The sequence below is a fragment of the Phoca vitulina genome, unplaced genomic scaffold (genome assembly GCF_004348235.1).
Source record: "Phoca vitulina isolate PV1807 unplaced genomic scaffold, GSC_HSeal_1.0 scaffold4, whole genome shotgun sequence".
Classification (NCBI taxonomy): Eukaryota; Metazoa; Chordata; class Mammalia; order Carnivora; family Phocidae; genus Phoca; species Phoca vitulina.
In genome coordinates this window covers 8,987,801-9,004,983 of record NW_022589707.1, presented here as the reverse complement: position 1 = coordinate 9,004,983, position 17,183 = coordinate 8,987,801, and the positions used below count along the sequence as shown (strand labels likewise).

Below are 17,183 nucleotides of genomic sequence, written 5' to 3'. Positions count from 1 at the left end.
TAGTATCTCCTACGCAGTGGCCACACACCAGACACAGAGAAAGACACATTATTCATATCATGTCACTCATCCTTGCTCATGGCCTTGTGAACTAGCCTCAGAAGGGTGTCCGAAGTAGGGAATGCTAGCTCCAGACTAAGCCCAGAGCCATGGATTCAACTCAAGCAGCAAATATTTTATTGAACACCTGTGCTGTGCTCAGCACTGTTCTGGTAGCTTCCCAACCAGTGTGCCTATAAGGAGTGCCCCAAGCAGAGGATGGAGCTGACAGAGCCCCTGGGCTGTGAGCAGCCTCACCCACTGCTTCGGTGCACCCCCCAGATAACATCATTGTCCGTGAGTGCCAGGCCAACAAGGCTTGGAAGCACTGAATAAATAATGGCTTGCTGGTGATAAGGGCTATGAAGTGCGTGCTGACTCCAAATCCCTGCCTTTTCTACTGACCCCCTGCCCCCAGTGGTTGAGCCATCAGCAGACATCAGGGCCTTCAGGATCCCACACCAGAGTGAGGAAGGGTGGGAATAAGAAAGCTGAACAGAACATTCATCATGCTCAGTTACTCAACCATCCCACCTCTCAGCTGGGCCAGGCTTAATTTCAGTTTCCTCCTATAATTGTGTATTTAAATCAGAAGGAAACACTGGTTTTCGACCCACCTCATGTTCCGAATATGTAAACACAGCTGAAACACCAAATGGTTTCCTGGCTGCTATTTTTCTGCTTCTCGTTCTCATCACACACGAAAATGCCCACGTTCAAGACTGCTGGGGTTGGTGGGCACCTTCAGTTAAAGCGCAATGCCCTGGAGGCCAGGGCGGGGAGCAGGTTTGTGTCCACCTGGGCTCGGTCATCCTCAGCCGGAGAGCCAGGCCTTCCGGGCGGCTCCCAAATGTGGGTCACGACTGCCAAGAGCCCTGGAAGGAAAACTTGCAAATCCAGAGCAGAACCGGAAAAACAACTCCTGGCCGGGCCTCATAAATGAATACCATCTCAGGCTAGGAAGTTAAAAGTCACAGCTACAAAGGTGGGCTTTGGGCACTCTGGTTACAAAAAAATACGGTATTTCCCCCCAGTCAATCCCACCCTCCTTTCCAAAGGACGGCATCCAGTGCCTACACCATTTGCAAACGGAAAATTGGGGGTGGGAGAAATACCACATTTTAACCTTTTAATTGTATTCTACTGAAATCCATAGGTCTGCTCCTAAATTGTTTGGAGTAGTTTTTATTAAAACAAAACAAAAAAACTGCCTATACACACATATACACACACATTTAAGGCCCTTGTGGGCCAATTTGGCCTCTTGTTGGACTACAAAAGGAACCTTGTCTGTGACTAATCTTATTTATTTATTTTTATTTAAATTCCAATAGCCAACATATTAAAAAAAAAAAAGTTAAAACCAAAAGCTGCCACAGGTAACCCTGGCCTATGAATCCATATTCCAAAGTTCATAGCAGCGGGATGTTGACAGTGGGGTAGGTTGTGCGTGCTGCGGGGAGGGCAGGGGGTGTATAGGAATTCACTGTACATTCTAGTCCATTTTGCTGTGAACCTAAAGCTATTCTAAAAAATTAAATCTTTTTTTTTTTTTTTTTAGGTTTGTACACATAGGTGCTTCCAGCGCACAAGACATTTTGTTCCTGAAATCATGGGATGAAAAAAATCATCCATTTCCCGGTCAGCCAAAAGACCACTCAACCTACACTGCAGCTGAACTTCGGGGGTGGTTCCCAAACTTGGTGTCTCCTCACAGGTGGCTGAGAAGGACCGCCAGCTTCCTCCCTGGGCAGCAGGGGAAGTGGAATTCTCCTTCCTCCCCACCCCCTCTTCCTTTGGCCCTACGGTGCCGGCCCTCAGTCCTGGCTGCAGAGCGCCCCCTCCCATGCCTGTTCCTCGGGGCTGAGGGAGCTGGCAGCACAGTAGAGAACAAAGGTTGGAGCCGGCCCCAGCATGCAGGGGACACCTAGGGGGCAGGGGAGGGCTGCAGGATGTCCCGCCAGAGTCCCCTTTGTAGGTCCCAACACCCAGGCACTGCGTGGAGCTGCACATTTTCTTTGAAGCTGCATCATTTATTTGAATGTTCCTTCCACTGGAAAACCCTCAGGCTCCTATTCTTATAACAAAACCATTGGTCCTCACCTGCCCCTATTATTATATCATACAAAAATGGAGGCAATTAGCTTATTTTTTTTTTCCTATTGCATATTGTTGATGTATCTGTGATCAAACCCGTATTTGGCCATCAGCGGGTCTACCCAATAGTTTCTTCGTGGGGAGAGTCAGAAGAAATAGAGAAAGGAAGGCTCAAACCTCACAGGCATTTGGCAAACCCCAACACTCATACAGGTGTCAGAGTCCAGAGGCCATTCTTTTGCATGCCCCAAAGCCAGAAGTGGCACGTGCGTAAAGGGACACATGCACAAACTCCTGGTCGCCAACCAGAAGGACATCCAGGGACAGATGGACTCAGCCTGGAGAGGAGAATGAAGGAAGTACCCTCAGAAAAGGGCATGGGCACCGTGACAGTCTCCAAGGCCAATATTAAGGATTGCTTTCAGGTTTGTACAAAAACAAAGGAAAGAAAGAGGCAGTATTGTCTGGATTACCCACCATGCCTCTTTACTCCTAGTTCCTGTCCGTCTGCCTTCGCCTCCTGCCTGGAAGCCAGGCCTCGGCTCCCGAAGCACAAGGCTGCGGAGTGTGCCACGGGCTCAGACCATGGGGAGGCCACTGTAACCCCGAGACATGGGTACTCTCCTGAGCCGACATGCATGTAGTCCTTGAAGCCAGGTGAAGTGCACACTCAGCCTTTATTTATATTAACCACTCTCTAGCAATGCTCTCTTCTCTTGGATCCTGTGATGGGATTTTCCTGGATTTTCTGCACATTTTCCTGTCGGTTCTTTCTGAGTCCCATCTGCAGATTCCTGGTCCCCGGCCAACACTTCTAGGGCCCCCAGGGCTCCATCCTTGGCCTTCCCCTCACTCTTCACTCTCACCTATCCTCCCTGGACCAGCTTCTGCAGGCTATGGGCTTCACTGATCCCCACTAGACTTGCAGCATCCCCAGTCTACACCTCCAGACCAGACCTTTCTCCAAACTCCAAACCCAAGTTCTCAAATGCCTTTGAAGTAGAGCTCCTGGATGTTCCATGAACACATCAGACTCACTATGGGTGAAAATGAACTCATTATTTTCCCCACCAAACTCATTCCTCCTCTCAATTTCCCCTTTCAGGTCACTTGAAGCATGGCCAACTCAGTCTGCCACTTCAGAAAACGGGAGGTCTCCCATGCCCCCTCCCATCCCCCAAGATCACCAAGTCTCCCAGTCTAGCTCTTAGCCCCTGCTTGATTCATGTGCTCCTCTCTGGCAGGTTCAAGGCCCTCACAGTGTCTTGTTCAACCTCATGGATGAAAAAGCCAGCCACAGATCATCTTGCCACCATTAATTTTACCCTCCAAGCCGTCCTTCATAACCACTAGGGTTTCCTTTCTAAAACACATTTTTGTTCCTGTCCCTCTCTTCTTAAAAGCCCTAACAGCCTCCCACTCCACTGCCCACAAAAGAACATCCAAATGGTTAAAAGGCATGCAGACCTTTTAGGATCTTATATCTCCCAACACCCCCACAGAGTACTCTCAAAGTACATAAAACTATTTGGGATTTCTAGAATCAATCATGACATTGTACACATTCCAACTCTCTACTTGCTATTCCCACTGCCTAGAGAACTCCTATTTATACGTCAGGACCTGCTGTAAATATCACCTGCTCTGTGATGTGTTCCCAAACTCTTCATCTCCTTTGGAATTGTGATTCCATCCTCTGTACTCCAGGAATACTTTGAATACAGCTCTAATGCAAAATGTACACCAGGTATTTAATGACTTGTTTATATAGCTTCCTTCCCACTCAACTAGGAGAGCTACAAGGTCAAGAATGTATATCCTCCTGCCTAGAACATGCACAGGTTTAGAAAAGCAGTTCATTAAGTTCCTCAAATTGGAGGAAGGACCAGCTATGAGAGATGTTTCCCCAGGATGCATGGACAGGAAGCCATGGGAAGGAAGGAGTTAACATTTCAACCTTTACAATGCTATGATTGGTAACCTTGGATTTGAATTTCTGTTTAACACAATTGGCCAGTGAGAAAGCACCTTCATCATAAATCCTTATTTCCTCCAAGTTTTCTAAAAACATCACCCTATCAGTTTGAATCCTGCAGGCTCTTTCTCAGCCAAAAGGAATTTCCCTTTAAACAAAAACTATTCAGACATTTCCAAGATATGAAATGTTAAAAACCAGGATTTTCCACTCAGACAACTAGGAAACTGTTTGTGGATTTTTTTTCCCCAGACTCCTCTTATTTGCCAAGAAGTCTGAAGTGGATTTTTTTTTTTTTTTCTGATGTTAAAAAAATGTTTCCTACCTCTGTGCCTCTCTGTTTTTCCATTCTTTATTTTGTCTGGGTTTTACTGAAGCAAGGTCTTAAGTCAGGAAAGAGAGGCTACAGAGCGCAACACATGGGCCAACTGAGTTGCCTCAATGATATAAGCAATCAACTAAATCTTCTTTTTGGTATTTTAAATCATTTTTTAAAGCTGAGAGCCTTTCAAAGGTAGGAGCATGATACCCAGAACAGAACTATGGGGTTAAAAGAAATTCTGGGGCCATGTGATACAAATGCAGTATTTTACAGCCAGATAAAGGGAGACCCAGAATGTCAAGTAACTTGCAACACAACGAGTTCACACAACAAAATGACTTACGCTCTAAAGAAAAACTCTTCCAAGAGCCGCCATTGAAACTTCGAACAAGAGGCAGGCAGAGGAATGTGGGTGGCTCAGAGTAACCCATCTCCATTCTTTAAAAAACTTCAAAGCTCTTCAGTAATGTCAGCACAGTTTAGGTAAATAAATTACTCCAGAATAGAGCAATTCAGAGGCAGGCAGTTCAACGTGAGGCAATTGCAACTGAGCCTGACAGCAGCTGTACACAACGGAAGAATATACGGCGCATGATTCTAAGAAGTTATGTCTGATTTTTGCATTGACCTTCCACGCAGTCCTAGAAAAATTTAGACACACCACCCCGGAACACCACAAAGTGTTTCCCAAACCCAAAGAATAAGCACAAGCCCAGCCAAAACACAGCTTGCATCTGATGGGTGACACTGACTCAAAAGTGTCCCAGTAATGACCTGTGAGCCGCTCGTGGGTCTGTACTGTAGGAGAGCTGAGTCAGTAAACATTCCCTGAGATAAATGAGGTGCAGTGATAAAGGGGGTTCAAAGTTTCCCTTACTCCTTTTAGAGTGATGCATCATGAAGACTCAAGGATTATCCAGTCAGAGCTTTTCCAGAGCGAATGAAGGCCCAAAAGAAGCTTCGGTCATACCAAAGAGCTCCCACTTTCCGTCAAGAGACAAATAATAGATACAAAGATCTGAGAACCAGCTGTATTGAAGGTGACACAGGAGCCCGGGGGAACGTATAGAAAGGACACAAGGCCAAGTACCCAACGCTCACATTTAATAGGTGGCAAGGAAGCCAGTGAAGAAGGAAAAGCTGAGCCCACCAGACCGTCATGGAAGCCAAAGCAAGAACGAGTATGAGATGACCTTGTATTCAATGCTGCCGACTTACTTCCATGAGGCCTAGCAGGTGAGGACAGAGAAAAGACTGGATGCAGCAGTTAGAGAGAAGTTGGAGGACCTTCTAGCAACAGTGGGAACCAGAACTGACAGGGTGCAGAAGTACGTGGAAAGGAAGGAAATGCAGGCAGTAGGTATTGACTACTTGTTTGAGAAAACCTGGCAGTAAACAAGAGAGAAAAAAAAAATGAGCAAGAGGGGGCAACAGCATCTGGCAAACATGTGTTCAAGGCAGAGACCTGTGTTTACAGCCGAAGGTAGAAGCTGGGGAGGGCAGGAAATGAGGATGTGTGAGAGAGACTAATAACAGGCCCCTGTGCTTCCTGAGTGATGTCAGACTCCCGAAGTTGGTGCATCTTTTCCCCAGAGAAAAGACAGTTAACTCAGGGGAGACGGTGGAAAAGCGTGTCTATTATGGGCCAAGCAGTGACATGTAAGGTAACTTGCCCAAGGTCACTAGAGAACCAGTGGTCCTTGACGCCGAATCTGCCTGGCTCCAAAGCCCACCCTTTCCACCATGCTGCCCTCCACTCCACACTGGTGGAGACCGGGGTTCGATTGTTCGAAATTCACCCACACTCCCACCTTGTTCTCTATAAACTAAACAAGAAAAGATATTGACACTGAATTACACTGGTCGCTTTCACACTAAATTTTCAGATTTCCAGAAGCATTTACAAGAATTCAGAGTTTAAAAAATATATTAACAAAAGAGGTCGAGGCCAGCAAGCTTATCCATTCTCCAAGACTGCCTCACTCCACTTAATTAGGCATCAAGCAATTATTTTGTATCTCTGAGCATCCTGCACTTGGCTAAGCATCATGGGAATACAGAAAGCCAAAGTCATGTCCCCTGTCCTCAAGGAGCTTGTGCTTCAGCTGAGCAAATGCTGTACTGATCTAGGCCCCAGATTCTCGGTGGATAAAATCGGTAGATAAAACAGGCTAATGCGTCCTATGTGCCTCACAGATGACCTATAGGATTCGATTACAGGGAAAATCGAGGTCACTTAGAACTTCAGTTGAAAGAGACGGAGAGCATATGATGAGCAGGAAGGGAGAGGAACAGGTTCAAAGTTGACCCAAAGATCGTGGGTCTCATCATTTTCTTTCAATCCTGACTCTGCACCGACAGGGAACATGAACACTCCCCTCTTCCATAAAATTACTCACTTGGACAATTCAGACATCTGACAGCTGTGGGCTCAAAACCCTACTAAATGCCCCACCAAGGCCTAAGGCCATTTGCCCCAAGACAGCAAACAGGTCAGAGCCATGCCAGGCTGAGGCAGGCAGCTCAAGATGCCAGCAGGCACACACGGGCTTATCCATATGTGAATGGCCATAGGCAACTGAAGAAAACAGCTTCTTTGAAAACTGACATTCAGCTTTCCACCTGCTGATCTGAGATTGTGTGGACCTCGAACGAAACAAGCCATTCTTTTCTTGCATGATAAGCACGATTACAGGCTTAGTGAGTTACCTCCGGCCCCAATATCTGACCCTGATACAGACAGGTCAGATAATATAGTTAATTCTACATTTCCTAGTCAGTGGGTTGGGACACGCAGCACACCCTCCCTGATAGCCTTTGTGTGCATTTCAGAGGCCAGTTCTGTCTCTAGAGTCTTCCTTCACTGGGCGCTATTAGCACAGCTAAGTAACACTCTTAGAGTTTTGCAAGTGGCACAGGACTTGGGTTGATCTTTTGCTTCCAAGGCTAATTATTGTGGATTTTAAAACATTTTCCATTTGCTAGCCCATCTCTGTGAGGAAAACAGCCATTGGTCAAACAAACACACTACAGAAAGGACTGCCAACTTGGACTATTTTTCTGATGATCATTACAATCATGCTGATTGAGCCACCAATAGCTCCTCAATCCCCAAATGATTAATCTGAGCCAATCATGTAAATCTCTTTCCAGCCGTTGGTTTTAAAATGGTCAACTGACCCAATCCTTGCGGAGGAAGCTCAAAGAGAAATGAGCTGGTGGGCTTCTGAAAAAAGTTTCTTCCATCCTAAAAAGGGACACAGGAAGATTCAACCTCTCTTTTTCTTCTGGATATTTGTTTTTAAAGATTTTATTTATTTATTTGACAGAGAGAGAGACAGCAGAGACAGAGAGACAGCAGAGACAGAGAGAGAGGGAACACAAGCAGAGGGAGTGGGAGAGGGAGAAGCAGGCTTCCCGCTGAGCAGGGAGCCCGATGTGGGGCTCGATGCAGGACCCTGGGATCATGACCTGAGCCGAAGGCAGACGCTTAACAACCAAGCCACCCAGGCGCCCCCCTTCCCTCTGGATATTGTCATTTTGAATCCAACACCCGAAACTCATCAGGGAATGAGCTGTCTTCCGGTTGCATCCAACCCAAAGATGAAACCTGCACATAGATGGATGGCATTTAGAGGAGCTGCTGAGGGTACCTGGGTGGCTCAGTCAGGGCCTGCTCTGTGGAGAGCCTGCTTCTCCCTCTCCTACTCCCCCTGCTTGCTTTCTCTCTCTCTCTCTCTCTTTCTCTGTCAAAAGTAAATTTTTAAAAGATTTTATTTATTTATTTGACAGAGAGAGAGAGCACAAGCAGGGGGAGTGGCAGAAGGAGAGGGAGAAGCAGGCTCCCCGCTAAGCAGGGAGCCCCATGCGGGGCTTGATCCCAGGACCCTGGGATCATGACCTGAGCTGAAGGTAGACCTTAACTGACTGAGCCACCCAGGCACCCCAGTAAATAAAACGTTTAAAAAAATAAATAGATAGATGATAGATAGATAGATAGATAGATAGATAGATAGATAGATAGAGGAGTTGCCGAATCAGTCAAACAAGGAGCTATACTTCTAGGCCTCTTACGACATGACATAATAGTTCACTTATTGTATAAAAAGTCTGAATCAGTTTCACTTACAGCTGCAAACATTATAATTTAATTCAATTATTAATCTAGAGGCAATGCTTCATTTCTTGCAAGAGCAACTTCACATCAGACCACCCTGCTTCCATAGAACATTATTATTTGGGGGTCTTTCAAGAAAGAGGGCAAGTACAAAACTCAGTACTGCCCTCTCATCTTTCAGAGCTGTGCCTGAGTCTACCTTCCCCCAACCTGTGTTATCACCATGAGAACAATTTCAGAGAGAAAAATATAATAGGTCAAAGAAATTTCACCAAGCCATTGAAAATCCTTTAGATCACAGATAAATTAGCAACACAGGTACCTGGCTGCCTTATGAATAAGGGCCACATATATGGAATAGAAGAATAGTGAGCACTCCCTCCACTCCCCTACAACCAATAGGTATTGCCTTAAGTTCTCCATTTAGAGATTCACCCTTTTGAGCTGAAGTAATTACTGTTAAATATAAATGCCCATTTAGGGGTCATAGGTTTAGCCTTACTAACATTTAAATATTCAGTGTAAGCTCACCAAATCTTTCGTGAGAGCAAAATTTAGGATGGGGAATTAGAAAGGGAATACTATTACAGTGAGTACTTGGGGCCCAAGAAGGGAGGAAAACATGAAAACAAAGGTCAAGAAAGGTGAAGTGAGGGCCTTGAAGACAAAGTGTATTTGCTTTGCAATTCTCCTACTAGAACTCATTACTCATCCTTCAGTTTGTAGAGATCAGGTGACAAGTAATGATCTTCTCAAGCCAGGAGGGGCCCAGGTTCCCCCTCAGAACCTGGCCAGGGCCAACAACAGGAGCTGTCTCCAAGGTGGAATATCGACCCAAAGGCTTCAGTATCCCATTGGAGACACACGAGTCGCTGGGCCAGCCAGGAGGAAGGAGGAAGCCAGGAATCTCACCAGCCTGTGAAATTAGCCAACTTCACCCCAGCATCAGGGATAGATGTGGAAGCCAGATGACCTTTGCATCCGGATACTAGGCAGGTTGAACATCCCCTTAACTCTCTACCTTCCACTGTCTGGAATTGGTCATTTCACTTTAAGCACCAACTAGATATAAAATTTTAGTGCATAAGCACTAAATAACCTTACAGAGTATTGGATTCATATGAATAGCATTGAAAACAAGCAGAACGTCTGTCATTATCTTTGTGAAGACTTCGCAGTTCCTACTGTAGAGTTTTTTTTTACAAAGAATAAAATCATCGTGGGGCGCCTGAATGGCTCAGTCGTTAAGCGTCTGCCTTCGGCTCAGGTCGTGATCCCGGGATCCTGGGATCGAGCCCCACATTGGGCTCCCTGCTCAGTGGGGAGCCTGCTTCTCCCTCTCCCACTCCCCCTGCTTGTGTTCCCTCTCTCGCTATCTCTCTCTCTGTCAAATAAATAAAATCTTTAAAAAAATAAATCATTGCAAAAATTGAAAAAAAAATCCCTATTTTCCAGATCGTTAAACTGAGATATAAGAAAGTTACCACGATCATAAAGTTTATCAGACCCAAACTCACAGTTAATCCTCCATCCTTAGAGCCCCTTTCCACCAAGCACTCCTGCTTCCTCCTCTCTTCACCCAAGGCCTCAACTGACTTGGGAAGTGTTGAGCTTTAATGGAGCACCAGATCCCCCCTTCCCCTAGAGAGACTCAGGCTAAAATTACTTCTAGTCCAGTGTTACATGGTGCCTTGAAGCTTTAATTTTACATTTTCTAAATACATTCAGGAGGTAAAAATTAGAACAGTACAAAAGGGATAGTATATAAATAACTCCCTCACCCCTGCTCCCTCTCTTGACCTCCAATCCCCAGGTTCCCTTGCCAGAAACAATTATCCATTTCTTGAGCATCCTTCTGAATATGAACTGTGTATATATAAGTAGATAAAATGCATAGCCTGTTTTGCTCTTTAAATTACAAAATCCCACAATGAATTCCCAGAAATGTAATTTGCACAAAATCTTAGAGGAACACAAGGTATGTCTTAGAAATGCCCAACATCCAGGCAGGTTTGGGGTAAGGAACAAGGTTTCTCACAATGATTTCAAACCAGAAAAGAGACATACTCCGCATTTTTAGATCCACCACCTTTTCTAAACCCACTTTTAGCCTGTACATACTCCAGAAACAACAGCGTTCATAAAAGTACTACTCACTGATTTAAAATAATATATTGTCATCTGTATAGAAACTATTTTTTAAGCTTCAAGAGGAAGCCCAAAGGTCTCATAAGTCAGGACCTAATGAGCAAGTGCATATTCATTCTATCCACGTACTTCATTATTTTGTAGACTTCTATCCTGTCCCCTCTAAGCCTTTGTCCTTCTGAACCAAGAAGTCTTCTTCACAACTAACCAAATGAGAAAAACATTGCTCCTGATGGTTCACAGAGGTCACCAGAGATGGTACAATCCCAGCCTCAGGCAATCTGAAACTTCTATGTTTTTAAAATCAGGCAGGTGACAGGTTTTGCTAAAACAGGGCATTAGCAATCATGCATGTGGTAACTAAATCCCTATTTAGACCTGGAGGTCAGGCTATTCCACATTTTGGACGAATAGCAATAATAACCAGCTCTGCAACTGGACACCCAACAGAGTTCAAGAAACAGATGGGAAAGTTATCTATTTTCAAATCTCTGTCAAACTCCCCTTAGTTTAGAAGGAATATAATCCAGTCGTCTGTGCTACTAAATCCAATACCTCTTTCAACACTAATTCATATACACAGTGTGTTGGCAACTACTTGTAGCAATGATGAGTGGCATTTTATATGAGTGAGCTTCCCAGAGGAGAGACACATCCCTAAGTGGTAGACATAAAAGTCGTTAAAAAAAAATAAAGTTAGAAGAAAAATAATCACGCATCACTGCTTCATCACAATAACAGAAAAACTGAGCCCTTAATACCAAAAGGAATGTAAGGTCTCTACCCCTGAAACTGTGCGTAAAGATCTTCATTAGAGGGCGCCTGGGTGGCTCAGTTGGTTAAGCAACTGCCTTCGGCTCAGGTCATGATCCTGGAGTCCCGGGATCGAGTCCCACATCAGGCTCCCTGCTCAGCGAGGAGCCTGCTTCTCCCTCTGACCCTCCCCACTCTCATGTACTCTCTCTCATTCTCGCTCTCTCAAATAAATAAATAAATCTTTAAAAAAAAAAAAAAAAAGATCTTCATTAGAGCCAGCCCAAACTGTTCTGTCTGCACTTAATGTCATAGTCACAGGTAGCATCTCAAATCCTAGTCCATGATCTCACAAATGCAAGTCACAAATGCAAGAAAGGGAATGTGTATGCCTGTGCATAATTCATGCCACCAGCTGAAAGACAACCCCAAAGCTGTGGCATTACAGCGGCTGGGTGAGACATTTTCACAGTATGTTTAAGAACAAAAGAGAAGAACTGCCCCCCACCCATACACACAAATGGTTAAAATGCAGCCCATGTCAGTAGAAACACCTGGAACACCCAATTACCAGAAGATATTTGAGGACCAATGTGCTCTAAGTTCTGTACTGACAACAGGAAGCACATCTGGGCCCTCAGTCCAAATGCAGCCCACGTGGTCTCCTCAGGGAAAGCCTCAGTAAGCAAAACTCAGATCGCACTACACATCTGGCTTTTGCCCCAGCATGAACTACCACTCCCTCTCCGCCGGGCACTCTGCATTTTTTCAACAAGCCATTCTCAGCCATCACAAGTGCCTTGGTGGGAATCACAGGGAGGCCCTCATCCCTTTTCCCAAAATAACGTCAACCAGAGGCAAAGGCCAAGGAGGTGGAGCCTGCAGGCCATTTTGCAAAAGTTTCAAATATCCTGGCACTGACCCCCTTAAAAAAATCATGAAAGGCAAACAGGCAAGCTTCTCGTTTTCTCATTAGTGTTCTCTCTCTCTCACACACACTCTCTCTCTCATTACAAACTCCTGCATTTATAAGAAACAAAAAAACAGATCTCACATAAAATCATATTAACATTGCTGGCTGTTGGAAACAGAATTTCATTTTGCAAATTTAATACCCAAAATTTGAAATTGAAACTTTTAAAAGAAATGTGCAGTATTCCTGTTACAGTTCAATCCCCAACGAGGTCCCCGAGGCATAAGACTGAACAAAGAACTGGTGAGCCGTCCCACCTTCTCCAAAGCTTTTCTGAAATATGGAACTGCCTCAGATTTTCCATACTCTGCTGATCTTTCCTCTGAAGAGAGAGGAAGCAGATTTCTTGGCTGTACAGTTAAAGAAACCAAATAACGTAGTCTCTCTCCTAATATCAAAGGGGCTTTTCCAAAACACACACACACACACACACGCACGCGCGCGCGCGCACGCACACACACGTGTACTTCCTGAAATATAAACAAAAGAGAGAGAGAATATGACAACGAAGGAAAGAAAATGCCACTTTGTTTAGTTTTTTAAAACCTTCCCACAAAATCAGTAGCAAACTCAACAGTGGCATATTTTTCCCCACCATCTCCCCTTATTCCCCACCATCTCCCCCTTCTGCTTTAGTACTGACAGCAAGAGCAAATGATATTGCAGGTGTGAAAACGATTCGGGAAAAGAGTATAAATTGCCAAAGAAATACAAACTGTCACTACTGTTACTGAAACTTCAAAAGGGCCAGTGGCCCACATTTATCTGTTCGGATCGAAAAACCACACCTCTCCCTAGATCCTCACTCCGGGCATGCCTGCCTCTTCCCAAATACTTCCTTCCCAGGTCCCTGTCCCTAGCGGTTCCTTTAATGACAATACTCCCCCCTTGCAAGCCGCCCCTTTCCCGCCCCGCCGAGTCCTCACCGTGTGGTACATAAGAGCCTCGGTTTCCCCGGGCTCTGACAGCTCGCTCAGCTTGCGGTCCCACTGCAGGACGCTCTGCTCCCCGCTCTCCAGCACCTCCATGCTGGTCCGAGGGACGCTGGGCCGAGGATGCTGAGGGCAGGAGGGGAGCGGGCAGAGCCGCCTCGGAGGTTAAGGTCCGGCTCCGCGGGGTGTGTGCGCGTGTGTGCGTGTGTGCGTGTGTGCGCGTGTGCGTGAAGCTTATGCACTTAGAAAGGAAAAACGTTCTCTGCTCTGCCCGAAGGAGAACTGCCAACTCCCGTCCGGTGTCCTCGGAAGTCTGAGAACTGCCGGGAGAGACAGGCTGTCCAGGGATCTGGCTGAAGGCTGGGGGCGGGGGGGCGTTAAAGCAGGGCGCGCATCCAAAATGAAGGCAGGAGATCAGCTCTCATCCCAAGAAAATCCCTTCGCAGTAAGCCCACTTTCCACTACCGCTCCAGACACAAACTTTGTGACTCCCCAGGGCTCCTCAGTTCTGCTCCAGGACCCAGCTATAACTCCACCTCCCTCTAGGGCAGTGACCAATCGGATACTCACCTCGCCCGCCCTATCCAATCAGAAGTCTGGCTTTCCGCCCCGTCCCGCCCGGAAAGGCTGGGCAGCGGGAAGTCTCAGCCCAGGTTTTGGAATGTGGGCGGGGAGCGCCTTTGACGTCACCGGGGAACTCCTTCTGCCAGAGCGCAACCAGCCACCGCTCTCTGAGGCAGCGGACCAATGGAGTGCTTGAGTCTGGGAGTGATGGACTGGAAGCATGACCAATGATAAAAGGGCGCCTGGGAGGAACAGCCAATCAAATAGCGACAAGAATACATTTCATAAAGAAGGGAGGGTGAACTCGGTACCTTCGCTTAGAATCCGCAAAAGTTAGCGCGAGCTTCTGGAAGGGAGGGGAGCCGCTTTGTGGGCGGATTTATATACTGTATTAAATATTATATATTTATATATGGTCTTAAATATTTTCTTAATGTAGATTAGCTCATTTGAGTTTCGAGATTTTTTAAAAAATGAGTTACATATTCACAAATATAAATATTCCCCATTGTGTGTGAATTTGTATTAGCACAGTTCTAGCAAATTGTCAGTTTGTTCCTCACATTTTTCGCCTTAGTTCGGCTATGCTCCTCTCCTGCCATGTTTTTTTTTTTATCACTTTTTTTTTTTTTCTTTCAGTTCACTCTACAGACAGTTGATAAAAGCCAATGGCTGGCTTTTCCACGTCCTAAAGAGCTGCGAGTTAAGACCTTGAATTCAGGGACACCAGGTGGCTCAGTCAGTTAAGCGTCTGCCTTCGGCTCAGGTCAAGATCCCAGGGTCCTGAGATGGAGTCCTGCATCAGACTCGCTGCTCAGTGGGAAGTCTGCTTCTCCCTCTGCCCCTTTCCCCTCGTTCTCTCTCTCTCTCTCTCTCTGATAAATAAAATCGCTAGGGGAAAAAAAAAAAAAAAAAGACCTTGAATTCACAGAACTTATATCTCCATGGAGGAGTCAGGCAATAAACAGATAAAGAAATAAAGGCATAATGCAAACCTTTTTTTTAAGGTTTTGTTTATTTATTTGAGAAAGAGAGCACGCAGTGGGGGAGGAGCAAAGGGAGAAGGACAAGCAGACTCCATACTGAGCCCAGAGCCCCACGAGAGGCTCCATCCCATGACCCCAAGATCATGACCTGAGCTGAAATCAAGTCGATAAATAAAGGCATGATGTAATTTCAGAAAGTGGTAACTGGTATAAAGAAAAATAAAAGCAAGGTAAGACTATGGGGCAATTCCATGCTATTTTAGACAGCAGTCAGGGAAGCTCTTTCTGGGAAAGTGAGCTGGGACCTGAATGAAATGAGGTTTGGGGAAGAGCTGGTGTTTTGCTGACTGACAGGGAGGCCCATTTGGCTGCAGCAAGACTTGCCAGGCAGTGAGTGATGGGAGAGGAGGCCTGAGAGATGGGCAGGGGGACCAGATCACCAGCCTGCCTAGATTAGGGAAGAGAGAGCCTATTCTAAAGTATTTTCCCCCAACACTGTGATTTTTCTCCCTTTTTAGACTCCTCCTTTAAGGGAAACAAAGTCATTGAAAATATAATTTGCTCATTTTGTTTTTGGCCTTTTTAATTAGTTTGCTCATTTTAAATATAAAGGAGTCTGCCAATTGTCTCTAAAAGTTTCTTTCAATGGCACATTCAGATATTAAGTATTACTTCCTCTCCTTTGCAAGTATTTCTTGGTGAGTGGGGTCAGTCAAAGGTCTTGGGACTCTGTGTTGTCTTTAAGCAGCAGATTGTCATGTGAACTATTCCATTTGTCTGGTCCTATCTCCTGGAACTTTTGAGAATATTTTAATATTTGAGTAGAAATTCCAGTTTATGGGCATGTACCTTCTTTGTGTAATAGGTTTGTCATTTTTCTCTTGGTCCTTGATTTTCATTTTTCAATCTGCTACCTCCTTCAGCACATCTTTTTAGCATAACCCTCACGTGAGTAAGTTAGAAACATGTACATCCCCCTTAATGTTGGGATACAAACCTTTATCTATCAAACATTTCTGCTTTTGACAAAGTCAGCCCCTAGTTATGCCCCATGTGGTAGGCAGCTTCGAAGATGGCTCCAATTATTCTGCTTCTTGGTATTTATACCCTTGTGTAACTCCCTAACCTTCAGTGTGGGCTGGACTTCCTTCAAACACATAGAATATGTCAAAAGTAATGAGCTTTCAAGAAAGATTCTGGCTCCTCACTTGCTTGACCTCTCTTCCTCTCCTGCTTGCTTACTCCAAGGAAAACCAGCCACCAGGTTGTGAGCTGCCCTATTGAGTAGCCCACATAGCAAGGAACTGAGGAAGATGTCCAGCCAATAACCAGCAAGGAACTGAATCCCTCAGTCCAACAACCCTTGAGCAACCGCATCCTGCTAATAACCATGTGAGTGACTCTGGGAGCAGATTCCTCCCCCCAACCCCAGGCTGAACCTGAAGATAACTATAACGTTATCAGAGACCCTGAACCAGAGGACTCAGCTAAGCTGCATCCAGATTCCCAACCCACAGACTAAAGGTAATACATGTAAGTTGTTTTAAGCCACTAAATTTTTTCTTCATAAAATAAGTCATATAATAGTTGGAACCCTAAAATGTTTGATGAAATTTACCTGTACTCCAAAAACAGTCACAATCCCTAATGGTGAGTTTTTTCATCCTCCTTTGTTTCATGTTTCCTTCTTCCATTCAGCGTACACAAGACTTCGCACTGGCTCATTTCTTGTTCTACACTTGAGTCTAGCATCTGTCCCTTTCCCTCTCATTCTTAGGACTTAGCAATTGCGTTGGCTTTTTTTTTTTTTCCAGCTTCTCTGTCATCCTTAAAAAGCAGCAGCACTTACTCCCCTGTCTTTTTTCTTTTCTCCTTTTTTTTTTTTTTGAGATATAATTGACATATAACATTACATTAGTTTCAGGTGTACAACATAACCACTCAATATTTGTATATATTGCAAAAAGATCACCACAATGTTCCGGCTATAATCAACATGATGTATGTTACATTCCCAGGACTTATTTATTTTATAACTGAGGAGTTTATACCTTTTGACCCACTTCACCCATTCTGCCTACCCACTCCTGCCTGTGGTAGTCACCAGTCTGAATACTCTGTATCTATACATTCAGGGGTTTTTTGTTTTTGTTTTTATATCCCACATATAAATGAGATTGTACAGTATTTGTCTTTCTGTCTGACTTATTTCACTTAACATAACGCCCTCAAAGTCCATCCATGTTGTTGCAAATGGCAAGATTTCCTTCTTTTTAT

At 45.1% G+C, this 17,183-nt stretch overlaps 1 protein-coding gene across 1 annotated transcript in view; it reads right to left on the bottom strand.

The window, feature by feature from the left end:
* Positions 1 to 13,887, bottom strand: part of CREB3L2 (cAMP responsive element binding protein 3 like 2) — a 105,018-nt gene extending 91,131 nt beyond the window's left edge. The window contains exon 1 of the mRNA XM_032401486.1: positions 13,351 to 13,887. Within this exon, the coding sequence (XP_032257377.1) occupies positions 13,351 to 13,452 (102 nt within the window). The 5' untranslated portion in view covers positions 13,453 to 13,887. The remainder of the gene's footprint in view (positions 1 to 13,350) is intronic.
* Positions 13,888 to 17,183: the final 3,296 nt, after the last annotated feature.